The 17,629-nt window shown below is 38.2% G+C and overlaps 1 protein-coding gene across 2 annotated transcripts in view; it reads right to left on the minus strand.

Moving 5' to 3' along the window:
• Nucleotides 1-17,629, minus strand: part of FER (FER tyrosine kinase) — a 148,111-nt gene that overhangs the window by 115,940 nt on the left and 14,542 nt on the right. For both annotated transcript variants that reach the window (XM_063421574.1, XM_063421575.1), the window contains exons 5-7: nucleotides 4,276-4,459; nucleotides 1,717-1,854; nucleotides 763-882 (exon numbers count right to left, since the gene is read on the minus strand). In XM_063421574.1, the coding sequence (XP_063277644.1) occupies nucleotides 763-882; nucleotides 1,717-1,854; nucleotides 4,276-4,459 (442 nt within the window). The remainder of the gene's footprint in view (nucleotides 1-762; nucleotides 883-1,716; nucleotides 1,855-4,275; nucleotides 4,460-17,629) is intronic.

Genomic DNA, 17,629 nt, shown 5'->3' on the forward strand with positions numbered 1-17,629 from the left:
TTTAATGCATGATTAACAGTTGCAATCTCCGAAGTGACCATCCAGGACCATTTTATGTCAAAAGCTGAGGCTGATAATATACAAACAGAATAATCTCAAAAATTGATTTCTTCCCCATAACAAATGATTAAAGGTGAACTTGATAAAAATAATGAAAATATTTAACTAGGGAATATAGTAACAAAACACAGAGAAAGGTAGTTCATCACCCTGAATAGCTAAAAGCTCTGTGAAATGCTATACAACAGCTACATCTGTGTTACTAAGTTAATGTATTCTAAAGGTTACAATAATGAAAACCAATCTCCTTTAGAAAAGCAAACACTCACTAAACAAGAGAAATAAATTTATTCATGAAAAATTTCTACATGGTGATTTAAACCACTGACCACATAACTCTACTCAGTGGTTTCATCAAAATATTTTTGCTGGTTTTCCTAGAGCAGTGAATGTGGAAATACTTTTGGGAAAATGAACCAGCACGTTCCAAAGGAAGACTCATGGTAGATTTGGGGTATTTTATTAACTGGCACAGAGAATAACATACATTAAAAATAATGGCAATTTTTTGAGGCGACTAAGGAGAAAGATTTTGTGCAAAGAACAGTACAACCAGTATGGGAAAGCGTCTGTAGCCTGAAAACACCACACTTAGAAACTGGACCTTAAAAATGGGGACACAGCCATGCAAGGATCTGAGTAAGCATAGATATAACATAGAACAGCATTTCCAAAGGACGAAAGATTTGTAAAGAGACTTACATGACTTGCAAACTTTCTGCTGTTAAATTATTCCACATGATCTCATTAGCTTGAAGGTTTTCATTTTCTTCTAGTAAAGACGTATCAAATTCTATTTCTTGCTCAACAACTTCTGATGACCTAATTTAGTAAATAATTGTTATAATTTCAAAATCAACATATTTTAGTAGATCATAGAACAAGTCATTAGGTTTTGAAATATTTTATTAACTAGATTATAGTTAAAATTATATATGAAATAGAAGGATAGATAGCAATTGGATACATATTATTTTTCCTGTGAAAAAAATGTAATTCTAAAATCTCATGAGATAATAAAACACACTACAATTCTTTGAATCAAGTTCACAGCACAATAAAGGTTGTCAAATATTACCAGTGTGAATGCGTGACTCCTATCTGCTTCCATCATAAATCTGCACGTGATGATCATCAATTCACACACAACAAAAAAAAGATAATACAAGAAGCCTTTGAGCTATTTCCTTGTTCACTAAAACAGAGTAATAATTTCAAAAATGGGAAATACACTTCCTAAGTAAGAACCTTCTTGTATTATCTGCATACTCTGAAGTCTCAACCTGCACTCAAGAGTACAGAGGTACCTAGAGTTGACTTCAAACTAGATCAAGTTTAGCCCAGAATGCAAATTGCATCCAAATAAACAGTAAATCGCCTCACATTGAGAATAGACTGTAATGTGTAGTCTGCCGTCAGTACCAAAGTTACAGTTCTTTTCATGTAACTGGAAATTTGTTTTTCTAGAGCCAGCCAAGCAGACTGTTCAGCCTGCTTTCTGGATGTGCAAAGTAGAACAATTTTCAAATTAGGATGAAGTTTTACAAGTAACAATGCAAAAGGAACCAAACAGAAGAAAATTCCTCTGAACCCTTAAGCAGTTGCCGTTTAATGCAGGGTTTTCTCAAGAAGAAAACGTGAGATGCAAATGTTTACCTGTGAGTATCTATGAAGTCGTTATACTCAGAGTTAGGGTCAATCTGTTCCACCGAGGTCTGGATGTCTTTATGGACATTCACAATCTCTTCTGTTACAAGACTGGTGATCTCGCTATACTCATCCAAGATCCCTTTTCTGGAGAGAAAAAAAATTCTAGTACAGTATAAAATGGCACTGAAGGCACAGATGGCATTGAAGATGCTTCAAATTTTCAATTTTGTGTTTCTACAAACTCTTGTTGCAACTAGCTAAAAAGGGAAAAATAAGACAATACATTATTCAAAGAAACAATGCATCACCGGAAGCCTTTCCTCTGCATGCTTAGGCTGGCTGGAGTCTCTAAAGACCATGCTCCTCCTGTTGTTTCAGTGCACCAACACACAGCATAGCTAAACTAAAACCTGGAGACATTACAAGGAAAGGGAATGTATAGAGTTCAGTGATGATGCTCTTCTTCACACAGGGCTTACCACACTTGTTATAACCTACACTGAAGATTTTCATGCTCCATGATAAAATATATTCTGGCATAAGTCAAAATGATTTATCAAAATGTGTGCATTTTTTTCAACACTGGTTTTCCATTACTGTTTTAACTTTTTTAATGTATATTATTTGTCATTCAGACAAAAGCAGGCATAAATCACAAGTAAGCATATACTGACAAGAGAAGAGAAAATTAACTAAGAAGTTGCTGTGAGAAAGTACAAGCCGCCCAAACTTGTCTTTACCTGCTTCCAAGAGTGGGAAAAACCAAATGAAAAGTGAATGCAGAGGAAGAGGTGGTCTTGTGACACTATAATATAATAGCATCCAGTGACACATACTTGGAACACCCTCCTAGTCTCCTTTAACTTTTAGTTTTCCTTCATAATGTGCCTTCATAACTATTTCCTATTTCATTTTTATCTCTAATACATTTGCCAGCTTGCCAGGATCTGAAGCATGGTGGCTGCTCAAAAAACATTGATGAAATTTCGCTAGCCAAATATGCAGAGGAAAATGTATAAATATGTTTTTCCTGGATAAATCTCAAGTTTTGTTTGCTCTGTAAAAAAGAATGGTGTGATAGGATTTTTTCAGTGTGTTTGTTCTGAGCAGAAAACAGACAAGAGAAGGCATTAAATCTTGTTTTTTCTGAGAATATCATGAAAAGGTTCCAGAAAATACTTCATGAAGTGTGATGAAAAGATAGCTAAAGATCAACTACAGTAACACTATATCTAAGAGAAAGAGAATCTATATAAATTACAATGACAAAAAGAAGGAAAAAATCATTAGCAATATTAATCTATACTTTTTCAAGTTTAAAAAACTAATTCACCTGCAAAATTAGGATTATCAAGGAAGTTTTGTTTTACAGAGGTTGTCACACTAAGCTCTACACCTTATCAAATCTCTGTAATCAGTATCTCTGTACGTGCACTAAAGTTATTATAACAGAATAATTTTCCAATACATTCAGATCTCACAAAAATGTCTATGTAGTGACAAAAGTCTATTCTACAAGTTTTTATTCCACGCAGAGCAAAGATGAGTGGTTTCCGTAAGTTCTCGTTCAACTGAATTTTGATTCAACTGAATCAAAAATTTCTTCAGTTAATTCTTGTATCTCGTGATTGTAAAAAAATACCTTAATTAGCACACACACATTTAACAGCAGCCTTTTACTGTAATCTTACATACAAAATTAAAAGGACTGTACAGGGTGTACTACAAAGGTTTATTTCAATACCAGCACCTGAACAAAAAAATCTAAAATGATACTGCATAGGGAAGCTAATGAGGTCTGCACCATGTAAAGTGTGGAATCCCCAACTCTCCCTCACTCCCTGTGCACTGAAATCAAGATGAACACTGACTTCAGAATAGGCAAGAAAATGAATTAAGAAGAGTGTTTCACAACTAAATGAAGAACGCTTACAAAAAATAGATAATCACCCTTTTTTTTTTTTTCTTAAGCTAAGACAAAGAGACAGCATTGTGGTTACAAACCAGAAAGAAGGGTTAAAAGTCCTCAATATCTCTCAGATATCATCATTTTGCAGGTACTCTGTAATGATGTGAAAACTATCTTTTAGGAAAGAGCAGTATTTTTAAGGGGTGACTCCTTACAGTGAGATAAAGTTCACATAATCCTTTTAATCCTCCTACTCATATCATTAACTACACATCTGGCTTGGCCCTCCTCCACAATCACTTTCAAGACAGTTGGGCAGTTTAAATCAAATTTGTTGCTGGTGGAATTTCATAACAGTGACTACCAGAGAGGCAACAAACTTAGTTCATAAGCTGAAGGAAAAATCATGAGCTCAAATATAAACACTGCAGTCAGTCTACAAGAATTTATTAGAAGAAGAAGGTGTCTTGTTGGTAGGGTTAAGTAAGCACTCAGAACTACCATCTGCATCATATGGATAGACTTTCTTCAGCTGCTATCCCCTGATACATAAGTAATTAAGCACAGTTCCTTATTTTCAACTATTCCTATAAATTAATTAGAATACTACACATAGGAAATTGTACAAGTTAGAAATATATAAGAATATATCTTACAGGGCTTTAATCATTTCTTCTTGCATCTTCTGTAGTGAATCAAGTAACAGAGGAAGTGTAGTATCATAATATTGGTGCTGATGTAACTGTGCTCCTTTCAGTGCCAACACATACTGGTTATGCAACATATGAAGTTTCATAGTGGCTTTTTCACACCGATCTTTGGCTTTCTCTGTCTCCTTTCCTGAGAGAAAATGAAACAAAAACACACATGGTGATTTACAAGTATACAGGCCTATAGATGACACACCTGGTAGATTTATGACAAGTTGCCCCTTTTTCTAGAGTAATTTTTAAGATTCTTCTCTAAGGAAGATTAAATCCAACCACTTTCAGATAATTAGTGCAATAAAATGATAGTAATTAATTATTATTAATAATAAATTATATAAGAAAAATATTATTTTCTTTGAGTGGAAACATGAGAATTCCTTCTCTAAAAGTGTACGAAAACCAAAAGTATAAACATAATATAACTATCAACAAGAAATAAATCTAAGATGCATTACTATCTAGAAGTTTTTATTTGCCAAATAGTATTTTTAAAAGAGAAACAGATGTCCTACTACACTAGATTCACTAAAAATGTATTTTTTTTTGTATTCAAACATTCCCATTGCAACATATAATTCTAACACAGTTAATCTACATATGAGCATCTGAACCCTCACGCTGTTACTCCTTTTCAAAATGGGCAGCTTCTCTCCTACAGCTTAACATTTCTTTATCACATTGATACCCTGATCAAAATGTTTGGCTCTACAGCCTCAGCTTTGCACCACTGAGACAGGAAGTCCTCAAGTTCAAGCTGCCAGGACCAGTTGAGGGTTGAATTGCAGACCTACAAGGTACTTCAAGAGGTCATCTATTCCATTCTTTGCCACAGTAACTGCACAGCTATGTGGGGTATGTTATCAATACTGTTTCCACCACAAATCCAAAAGGCAGCCCCATAACAGCTACTGTGAAGAAAATCAAATCTATTTCAGCTGTAACCAGAACAGACGCATAAGCTTTTAATGACATCTTTGATGTCTTCTCAATGTTTATCAAATACCTCATTACTTTTTCAGGAACTAAGATGGTTTTAAATTAATCTTGTATCTGCGAATATCAAGAGTCACAACTGCCTGCACATATACTACCTAAAGCAATCTCATTCAGACCACTGCATTTCTCATAAACTTAATTTATGTAAGAAAAAACACGTCTACTACTCATCACAAAGCAGTGGAGAAAAAAGAAAATGTAAACACTCATAGCTAAGTGGCAAAACAGCTGCTTGAAAGTAGACCTTGAAGAGCTGTGTCATATAAGGAATACAAAAGGGACTGTGAACTCAAATAAATCAAAACAGAGCCACATTAAAGGCAAACTAAAAAAAAAAGTTGAGGGAAAACCAGTAACAAATCTTCTTTCATATACATTGGAGTGAGCAAGCTTGTCAGAAAAAATAAACAACAGTCACCATATAAAAGGAGCTGGTACAAGAAAACTGATTTTTTTTCCTTCTCTGATCACTACCTCAGACCTTCAGACATTTCCAGGATGAAGTATTACTTTGTGAAAGAGTCAATGAATCTCTTTTTTCTGAGGTGTCAGAAGAAGAGGTTGGTGAGAATAAATGAAATGAGAAGAAATTATGAGGACTGGATGGTGCTTAGCTTTGAAACGTCAAAGGTACTTGAGAAAGTTTTAGCTGAAATATTATGATTAGTTTATACAGGAGAAGTAGGCACTCAATGGAGAGTCCCAGGAACATCAGCTGGACTAGATGAGGTGATGAAGACGATGATTATGAAGATGCTGTCTGAAAGTAACAAGTAGGGAAACCAAATGTGAAGAACTGAAAAATAAACTGTCATGGTTTGACACTGCCCAAATGCCAGGCACCCACAAAAGCTGCTCACCCACCCTTCCCTGCCACAGCTGTGCAGAGAGAAAAAATTAATCAATGGAGATCATGAGTTGAGATAAGGACAGGGAGAAAACACTCGGACAGCAAAACAGGCTCAGCTTAAAGGTACAAAGTGAATTTATTACTAACAAAATCAAGAGAGGATAATGAGAAGTAAAATAAGTCCTTAAAAACGCCTTTCTTTAAAAAAGAGTTTTAAAAACAGTTTCTAAAAACAGTTCCCCTGAAAATGCTGCAAAACATGATTTTCTCCCCCAGGTTCTCCCACAGGCACGGAGCGCTCCCGGGGCTGAGCCCGGGGCTCTCTGCCCGGGCTGCATCCCCAAGGACAGGCTGCTCCGGCCTGGGGGCAAGGGCCCCTCTCTGCTCCGGCTCTCCCGCTGGATCACAGCCTCCTGCAGGCACCCACAGCTCAGGGTGAGCACCGCCCCACGGGCTGGGGTGGATCTCTGCATTCCCTGTGGATCCCCACGGGCTGGGGTGGATATCTGCATTCCCTGTGGATCCCCACGGGCTGGGGTGGATCTCTGCATTCCCCGTGGATCCCCACGGGCTGGGGTGGGTCTCTGCATTCCCTGTGGATCCCCACGGGCTGGGGTGGATCTCTGCATTCCCCGTGGATCCCCACGGGCTGGGGTGGATCTCTGCATTCCCCGTGGATCCCCACGGGCTGGGGTGGGTCTCTGCATTCCCCGTGGATCCCCACGGGCTGGGGTGGATCTCTGCATTCCCCGTGGATCCCCACGGGCTGAGGGGCACAGCTGCTTCCCCAGGGTCTCACCACAGCCTGCAGAGGAACCTCGGCTCCGGGGCCTGCAGCACCTCCTGCCCTCCTTCTGCGCTGTCCTTGGTGTCTCCGTGTTGTTTCCCTCACATGTTCTCACCTCCTCCTCTTCGCTGGCTAAAAAAACCTGCACGTGCCCCACTTGATTTTGCTTTACTTCTTAAATATGTCACCACAGAGGCGTTACCAGGCTCTCAGGCTGGCCCAGCTTTGCCCAGCAGCATGTCCATCCTCAGAGCCTTCAGGGACTGGCGCTGCCGGACATGGTGGGAGCTTCCAGCAGCTTCCCACAGGAGCCACTTCTGTGGTACCTTGCGGCCAAAAACCAGGCCATGCAAAAACAGCACAGAAACCTTGAGAGGTAGTGATTAACACAATGGTAAACTATGGAGTATTTAGAGAGATGCACATGGGTAAAAAGCTATTCCAGTTTAGTAATGTAAATGCACACAGAAATGAAATGTTGGGGTCAGTACAGCAGGATTGATGGAAACAAACTCAGTGTTCAGCAGCTGCTGAACACAATGTTATTTAGAGCAAGGCAGTAGACTGGGTTGTTGTGCTACTGATTAAATCCACTTCAAAGTACGCTGTTTGCTGACTTCAAGGAGGGTATATTTGACATGCAAAAGGTTTATAGAAGGGCATTAACCATCAGAAAGGTAGGAAACAGGACAAATACAGAAAAAATTACTACAGTGAAGGGTCCTGAAGCACTAGGAGTCTGGGGAGGAACATGTAAAAAGAGACACAGTTAACAGACCTACATAACTTCTTTCAGTGTTAAAATCATACAGCATTATATGGAAAAAGTAAAAACAAAGACCTTCTTCTGTGAGCATCCAGCCAACCTATGTATTCTTTTGGTACAAGTTATAAGCAAAACACAGACTTTTGTGGTTCAAAAGTGAATGGACAAGTGTGTGCAAAAAAAAAAAAAAGAAAAATCCTGAAGAGCTACTAAGAAATAGGACAGCACTTCTGACTCAGGAACTCCCTAGGTAACAAATTACATGAAGCTGAAGCACATTTCTATCGGTTTGTACTTTTGTACGGCTCTCTAGACACTTGCTGCCTCACACCACTGTCAGCTACATTTCAAACACAGATTAATAAAAATCATTTTAAAAGGATATTATGTCTTTCATTTAATTGAAAACAATCCAATTGATCAAATCTTGTACATCCAAGGTACAGATTTCTAATACTACAATTTACTCAGTACAACAAAGACAAAATACGTCTCCAGAGCTGTCACCAGAGAAGAATTTTTCATGTAAGTATGAATAAAACAATCCCCTTTAAAAATTATTGTAGAACTGTTTTGGAGAGATAATATTCACAAATCTAGCCTAAACTTTAACCCCACGTAGCAGGTTTTGTCTTTGGCAAACCATTTAAACTCAAGTTTCATGAGGAGACCAATATTTTTTATTCCCTTCCCCCAGAAAACCTACACTATTTATTTCGAAATAAAATGTAGACCATTTATAAGGGGAAAAATAATCCAACACATCAGAATAATATCCCAGAAGTTAAATACCCCCTAACATGCATGTCTGACACCAGCACAACATGACAGGATGGCGTAAAATCCCATTTTTGCATCTGTCTTGGGGACTAAATTCCTCCTGTATATACATTATTCCTGTGCAGAAAACCTCAGCTAATTTCAGAGTATCATACAGAAGTATCAGACAGACTTGCTTCTAAATACAGTAGGCTACAGAGTCAACCTGATCATCTTCAGACTAAAACATAAACACTCTAAGGTATTTCTGGAGAAGGAGAGTATCCTGGGGTGACTTTTTGATGCCTGTATCCCCAGTTCTCTGTTCTGTTTATGCTGTATGTTAACTTCTGTATCTTTAAGTCTATCATATTGACTCAACTTTAAAATAGAGCCTTGGATCTGTATTTAATTCAGTGAACACAGTTACAACATTATTTTCACATTGTTAATTATTTTTAAAGTAGCAAAATGCAGTGAAACAGCATACACAGTTGTTCTACATGTCAATTAGCACTGGGGAAAACATCCAATTTTCTTTATCTCTATAATGAATTTCATAAATAGATCTAACTATAATTCTATTGCCATCAGCTGTTGACAGAACTGTTTAATGTTAATAGAAACTAGCTGTGTATACAATATGTCACACCATAAACTGTACTGTGAAGCTTGCAAAATTCAATTATGCAAGTTTTACATTTACAAAGAAAAGGCTGGCATTCTTTCTCAATCATTTTGGAGTCTAGTATTTCAATTTCTAATAGAAACTCATCTAAGATTTTACTGTATGCAGTAGAACACAGTACAAAGCATTCCAGGAAAGAATGTTTTACTCTATATTCAATTAGAAGGCAGATTTGCTAATCTGAAGTTCCTGCAATCATAATTATTAGACTCTCGTGGCCTAATAATCTCCTAGAATGGAAGAAAAAATACTGGATGGGACAGTAAACTGAGAAAAATTTCAGCTCATAATAGTCCCTTGATCTTTTATTAAATCAACATCAATGTACAGTGTAAATGCCTTGTGGAAGCTGACCTTAAGGAAATAAGTATTGCAAATAGAGAAAGTTTTTGCACATATTTTGGCTTTAAAGGAAATAATTATGCCAATAAGCTCAGGTTTTTACCCTCTTGCGACTCCTTCCAGCTAGACCTTCAGCCATTTCAAAGTGATTACAAAGTGTTCATAGAAGAGGCAGGAGAGATCAATATAAAGGCTTAGCTCACAACAGACAAACTACATTTCTAGATTTATAGTTACTGGTACTGAAATATGATATTTGGTTTCAGCACACAGTGAATGCCATCCCATGTAGATACGCCAATGACACAATATTGCACAAGCCCAGCTTGTGACAACTAATTTAATTTCATTTCAAAAGGAGTCAATGACACATTTAATGTCACAATATATGGTTACATCCCTCCAACAGAAACACAGTGAGAAACCTTAAATATGCTAGAGCTGTGGAAACAGACAACCAAAATGAAAAACAGAAGGGCAAGCTGAGAATCTCCACGAGTAACAAGAAGGAAGAAAGTCTTTATACATAAATAAAACCATGGCTAACTATCCACAGAAACTGAGGACTAGAACATACGCCAGGAACTTCCATAGCTGTATCTTGTAGTTCAGGGACTGCAAAAAGCAAATCCATCCAAATTTCTGTGAATTTCTGTGGTAAGTCCAAGGAAAAACAGCAGGGGTAATGTCATAAGAAATGGGGGCACCAATGACACTGCCAGGGAAAAGTGACTACAGAGCTCTGGGGGCAGACATGAAAAGCATGAGAGGCCAGGCTGTGTCCTCCTTAAGCCTGCCAGTTAAGGGTGCAAGGAGAGCACTGACAATAGAGGCTGGTAAGTAGCTGCAGAACCCCTGCTGGCCATAGGGGTCTGGATTCTACAACCATGAGACCCTTTTTGCAGACCACCATCTGCTTGAAAGATAGGAAGCTCCTTCCTAAGCAGAGTAAAAGTATTTTTGCCAGTAAGATGATTGACCTCACTAGGAGGGCTTTAAACTAGGAACTACACAGGATGGAGAGACTGACCCACAGTCCTGAGGGAGCAAAGAAAGAGAATGCTAAGGAAAGGCCATGGTAAGATGACAAGGATCAATCACAATCAATCACATCCTCAGGATGGATGAGGAGTGACAGATGGAGCGACCTTATGGATTAGGTTTAAGGAAGCAACAGGAGAGGTCCCACAGAAACCTAAGCCACTTGCCTTCAAAATGGGTGCAATTTTCTGCATTAAAATCTCACTAAGTATCACTGTATTTCATTTCAGAAAAATTTCAAATGGAATGAAGGGAGAATCAGAACTTTTGCAATTTTTCTTTTTTTTCTTTTTAAGGAAACAACAATCCTTCCCCGACTAAGTATGCAAATCTTGAGCATATAATAAATTTTAAGACAGAAAAAACTTTTCTTCTTCCGTTTGATTTAGAAACATTTAGTTTTGTAAATAACAGCACTCAATTATAAAGCTGTCAGTGCAGATAGTGATCTGCAATGCATTTCCCATTGTTTATGACTGAGGTTTTTCAATCATTTTCCAGAATTGCATTTATCTTTCCATCTACACATTTGTTTAGCTTTTTCAACTACAGAGACAATTTCTGAGTATTTTGCTGTCTTTACATTTGTTTATCAATAACAAAACTCCAATATTATCACTTCCATATTTATTTCAGCTTTGGAAATACACTTTTTCACAGAGCATTACTTAACTGTGCCTGGAAAAGAACACTCCACTACATTATTTAACCAAATTATGGTACTGAACACATTCTTTACACTCATGAATGAGAAGGCCATAGATTTCAAATAGTTCTTTTTCTAGAAACACATTTTTTTTAAAACAATAAAATATTTTTATATTAGAGAATCATTAAACTTGACTCAGCTGTTCCACAGACTGAAACTGGAGCAAATACTAGTAGGATTGCAACATGGTCTTTATCTCAATTGAATTTTAGTAAGGACTAAGCACTTAAAGACCAGCAAATAATTTAAAAGCCTAAATATAAAGGAAGAAAGGACTACTTTTATACATCAAACCAATGTAGTATGTATATTTATGTTAATTGCCAATATTGAAGAGTACATTATACAACAGTGAGTTCTCGAGAAAAAAATTATTGCACCCTGCTTTTGGAGGCAACCTTCTAACTTCTCCGGTTCTATTTCCTCATAGTTTGTTCAATTTCCCAGGTTTTTATTGTGCAGTAGGAAAGACACATTGTAGAACTTGCTCTGTAATTGATTACTCTATATTACCCATTTAACTGATTTCTGGACCTTCCTGACCCAAATTATCTCCTTAAATTCCGTATTTCATACTATAATGCTAGAGATACCTAGATACCATAGGTGACTATGAAAGTTACTTCCTCATATGGTAGTTCTTATTCACCCCCCCAAAAAAACTACCAGTGATATGAGTTCTGAAGCATTTGGACTCCCATACTGAGCTCAGCTTCTCTTCCCTAAGGCTAGGCTAGGCTAGGATATTCCTGTTGGAAGAGACCTACAAGAATCATGAAGTTAAACTGCCTGATCAATTCAGGGCTAGCAAAAAACTAAAGCATGTTTTAGAGGGCATTGTCCAAATGTCTGCTAAACACTTGACAGGCTTGGGGCATCAACCACTGCTCTGGGAAGCCTGTCCTAGTGTTGAAACACTCTCTCAATGAAGAATTTCTAATGTCAAGTCTGAATGTCCCCTGACATGGCTGTGAGAAGAGAGAAGAGATCAGCACCTCCCTCTCCGGTTCTCCTCCCCAGGAAGCTGCAGAGAGCAGTGAGGTCACCCCTCAGCCTCCTTTTCTCCAAACTGCACAAACCCAGACTGCCCAGCTGCCCCTCACAAGAGAGCCCTTCCAGCTCTTCCACTGCCCTGCTCTGGGTGCATCCCAGTGCCTTTGCATCCTTCCTAAAGTGTGAGGCCTAGAACTGGTCTCAGTGGTCCAGGTGAGGCCTCACCAACACCTAATACAGAAGACAATCCCCTCTGTTGACTGCCTGGTTGTGCTGTGTTTTATGCACCCGAGGATGACACCTGTCACCCTGCTTACAGATGTGGAGCTGGCTGCTCACCAGCAACCCAGGTCCCTTTCTGCAGAGCTGCTCTCCAGCACTCCACTACCAATTTAGACTTCTAAATATTCCTGTCTACAAAGCAATTTTTATGCAAACTGCTGCCACTGAACTCAGATAGCTTTGACTGTTAGTTCTGTCTCTGGAAGCACACTCAGAAATTCCATGAGTGACCAACCTTATCATCACTCTGCAAATCAAGAGATGCAGGCACAGGGGTCTCAATTAACACAGGTTTTAAAAGACTAAAATCACAAAGACAGACAGAAACAAGATAGGACCTTCACATTTAATCTCAAAGGTCTTTTCCCCTTTATGTCTTGCAAGATTGTTACATGAATGTGTTTCTTCAACAAATAAAATCACTCCTTTCTCCACTTAACCAGTTTCTGAGAAGAGGTTAAGGAGTTTCTCCCAATTATTACTTAACAAATTAATGACTGCAAATAATAAATAGTTTTCTAATGGAGAAAAAAACACCAAAACTATTTGTGTATATTTAAATAATTCAAATTTACAGAATACCACGTTGTCCTGGTTTAGCACAAATTTGGGAGGAAACCTCGAATAGGAAAAGCAAGCCCAAATGGCCCCTCCCCTAATCACTTTGGGAGAAGACTTCCTCGGAAAAAAATATTTATTTAACGAACAAAGTGCCCACAAGCATAAAAAAATGAGTAATATGAAACAACAAAACCACTTGTTGCCCTGAAGTGAGACGGTAAATTCAGAAAGTTCGGCTAGCTCAGTCTCTTATCAGTCCCTCTGGAGGTCCAGGCCCTGGTGGGCTCCAGTGAGAGCTCCCGGTGCTCCTCCTGTTTTCAGTCCAGAGCACAGTTAAACAGTCCCAAAAAAAAAAGAAAAAAACAGTCCAGGGAACTTCTCTGCCTCAGCTAGCCAAAAACCAACTAAAAACAAAGGACATCACTGTCCCGCTGCCCGTCTGAGAGCTGGAATGAGGAGGAGGGAGCACCGTCTCTCAGAACAAAATCAAACTTCGCGCTTCTTTCTCCCCCTTCCCTCTCAGAACCCATCTTAAATGCACAGAACACAATAGCCAACACAAACAGAACTGACAACTGGGGATACAAGCATCATAAAGTCACCCAAGGACACACATCTAAACTTCCAAATTAAGAATTAGTTCAGTGAAGCTATCACTCTAATCTTAAGTAACATAGCATAAAAATAGCAAAAATTAATGTTCTATCTTTTCCGTCTTATGAACTGCTGTCAGATATTGTCAGGGCAAGCTATTAAGCACCTCTAGCTAATTCTCTGTCCTGTGCCTGCTGGTCTGTGACAAGAGAACATCCTGGGGCTGCATGTCTGTGGAAACAGTACATACAAGCTGGTCCCACACTCCATAAGAAGTCACCATGATCCCTCTACACTCCCTGGGGTTTCCTGCTCTAGAAGCTTTATTTTACATAGAAGAAACAACCCTACCCATTCCAAGCAAAAGCAATGGTAGTATATATGTTTTGAAATGCTTACAGTAGAGCATTCATTTTAAATCTATGCAGCCTGCTGACCTCTGTGAGTTAGACAGACCAGTTCAGCCAGTGTTACTTGTTTTCTCTTAACAATGTGAGAGTTTCAGTCAAAACTAAGCTTAAAAAATATCCTACTAGGAGTTTCTCTCATTGCAACAACAACTACAGGCAACACACGCCACCAGAAAATGTAGCTGTATAATAACAATTTTAAAGGCATCTCAGAATGAATGCACCACCCACCTAATAAGTATTTTCTGACGACTTGGCTATTACAAAGAATAGTTGGACAATAATTTGATTTAATGAAAGCTTTTTTAACAGCTCCCTTATTTATCATAGATGTGAGCTTATGCTGCTGTGAAACTTCAGTATGTACCACAGAAGTACATATCATATTCACATCCATTCTAAAGTATTAAATCACTTGAGCTGCAGGGAAAACATTCTTCCAGCAGAAGCAATGTGGTATAATGTGGCAGGTGTACTCTTAATATTTCTAGGCTCCTTTAAATCACAACGTTGCCAGGAAACATAAGTCTAGAGAAATCTGGTGCAATATATTTTATGCTGCTGTAGCAGCATAGAATGAAATTATGATATTAAATACTTAGAATCAAAGTATTTTTCAGCTATTATTTATTTCAGATCCAGTATGTCACATAAGAGCGCTATAACATATTTTCTACATTTAATCAGTAATAAACTAGGACTAAGACTATAATAAACACCCATAATTAACATATTTACACAAAAACTCTAATATTTTTCTAAAGAGTATCTTGTATTAAAATTCAGTATGAACCTCCCAAAGCTATGCTGGCTGTGCTCCAACTTGCTGATATATCAGCAACTGTTTCACACTTCAACATCTAACACCAAAATTAGCTACAAAAACAGATGCTAAATTTTATTAATGCATTTCAACTTTTTAAAAAACCTGTATGAACTGAGTAAATTATTGTTTCTTGTAATCATTATATCTTATTTATATAGCAGTAAGTAACACTTAATCAAAAAAGTCAAGGATGAAAATATTTGAAACCCCCACAGACACACTGAACTATACCTAACAGAGATGCACAATCCTGTGGAAAAAAAATTAATTATGCAAACAGCAAACTTAAGTGGAAGCAGTTACTGGTCCAACCAAATGAGATTCAAAATGTAATGAAACATCACGCTTGGTACTTACAGTTGTCCTAGTCATTACAGTCTCCATTTTGTATTCTTAATACATTATTCATTAAATTATTTCAGATGATTTATGACTTCTTTAGTGAAGCCATGCTTTTTCCATCTGGCACAAATATTGTCTTGTTTTGTTTTTCTACAGAAGCAACATCAACATGCCACATTCTAATCATCTTGTTACTCAGCATCACTGATAAGCACAGCCTTGTAAACTCAAACTCATATATACTCTGAGACTGTTACTTTGGACTGCTGTTGTAAGATGTTTACACTGTTTTGTCTCAATATCACACATCCGGAACACTTCACAGGGCTGTCCATTTCATTATAGAAAAATAATATAATAAGCTTCTGTCATATATTTTGTTCCAAAGACCCCTGCATGCCCCATGACTCCAATGCCTCAATTCTGCAAGGCATTGCTCTGCATTCCCAATACACATACTTTGTGGAGTTTTTTAACAAAGCTTTCTAATCCAGAAGAGACTATTGTATCCAATCTCTCCATAAAGTCCCAAAGACTGAAGCATGCCTCATTACAGAGGCACTGAAATAGTTCACCTTGCTGACTTTATCCTCTCTCAGCCTTTTATCTCTCACCATACATTAAATACATAAAAATGAATGTCTGGGGAAAAGAGGGCAGAAAACCATCATGCCAATGACAACCAGACTGCCTGACACTTGTAGCCTCCATGCACAAGAAAAACCAACCAGACTGCATTTGCGATTCCCATGGTAATCACTGGTCCAGAAAGGAGCAGTGCATGACTTAGTGGTTTAAGGGCAAGAGCAAACAGAATAAATCAGTTGTTTCTGATCGAGCCATCAGGCAGACACTGGTGGCCATAACAAGGCAGTGCAACCCAGCCCAAGGTGGAAGTGGCAGTCATGGCTCAGTGGTGCTCCCTCTGCAACACAACTGTCCCACTGCTTCCCTTGGTGCACAAGTGCTAGCAGAGAGTTCCTCAGAACAGCTACTGCGACACAATCTCAGACACTTTGACCTTCCTCCAGATGTGGACAGCACAAAATCTTCCATAATGAAACTCCTGCATTCCTTCAGAAACCAGTTCCCTTTTCCCCATCAAAAAACTATCCAAAAATTCCCACCACATGCTTTACCCATTGCCCAAACACTAACAAAACCTGTAAATAACCAGTATGATTATTCAGTCCTTAACACTTACAATTCTTTCCAACGGTCCTCCTAGTGTTTTCACCAAAAAATGGAAACTCCTGTAGCCCTGCATTAGACTGTCATTGATTCAAAGTGACTGCCAACTTTGCTGGTGGAAAGTAGCATATACAGAAGTTCAAGTTTACTTGAGAATACTCTCTGATTCGAGAAAATCGTAATATCACTTTCCACTGTACAAACTTTGCCAGCTTTTACCCTTATCAGTTGATATCCTCTACCATGTGTGTGTTTAGCCCAGAGCTTAATATCACTTTTAATAACCAGAAAACTGGGGAGTAACTCTCTTCACAAGCTGAAGAACCGGTTGTACCTCTTTCACTAGCAGCTCTAGTAAATCTATTCTCTCACCACAAAGCAGCTTTGCTATTCCAAAACAAAGTAGAAAAAGTCACTACATTTCAAAATCATTACTCTTGCAAAACAGAGACATTTGTCAGATCCTATTTTGCCTGACATTCTTTTTCTGGGGACCAGCTCATACAGGTGCTGCATGAATTTACACATAACACCAGGGTAAAGCTAAAACTGTATGTCCTAAGAGGCAGCTGTTCCCTTTGGCTCCAGAGAGGCAAGGTCAGTCACTGTCTTACAGACTAAACTGCCAGAGGAACAGACTCTGTTTAAAATAACATTTCACATTAATGAACCCGGATGAGCTCTTTTAACACGTTACTTGCAAGAGGTGGTGTCAAAAGATTTTCATTTTTTTGTTTAACAAAATGGTTTTCAGGTTATTTTCAATACTCGGTTATGCCCTCCCACTGTTTTTGTATGCATTGTTTCTTCTCTTGTTTTCAATAATTCTTGAAATCACGAAAAGCTGAACCAGTTTGCACATTAACAAAAGTAATACATCTTAATAGCACATAATCTGAATAAACTTAGCTTACTGAATAAAGAATATCCTGGAATAATGAAGCATAATGTGAAGATTTCCCTAACTTTTAACTTCATCAGCAAACCAGTTTGACAACTTAAAAGTTCAGAAATATGACTTAAAAAAATTCAAGCAGCTCAGCTGACCTACAGCTGACAAACAACTGTAGTAGCTCATCAAATCCATGAGTATTTGCAAACAGGAACAGGGCCTGGGATGCAGCAGGAGAGAAGCAATTCTGCAGCTTTTGTAAGAAAAACAT

The sequence above is a fragment of the Prinia subflava genome, chromosome Z (genome assembly GCF_021018805.1).
Source record: "Prinia subflava isolate CZ2003 ecotype Zambia chromosome Z, Cam_Psub_1.2, whole genome shotgun sequence".
In the NCBI taxonomy this organism is placed as follows: domain Eukaryota; kingdom Metazoa; phylum Chordata; class Aves; order Passeriformes; family Cisticolidae; genus Prinia; species Prinia subflava.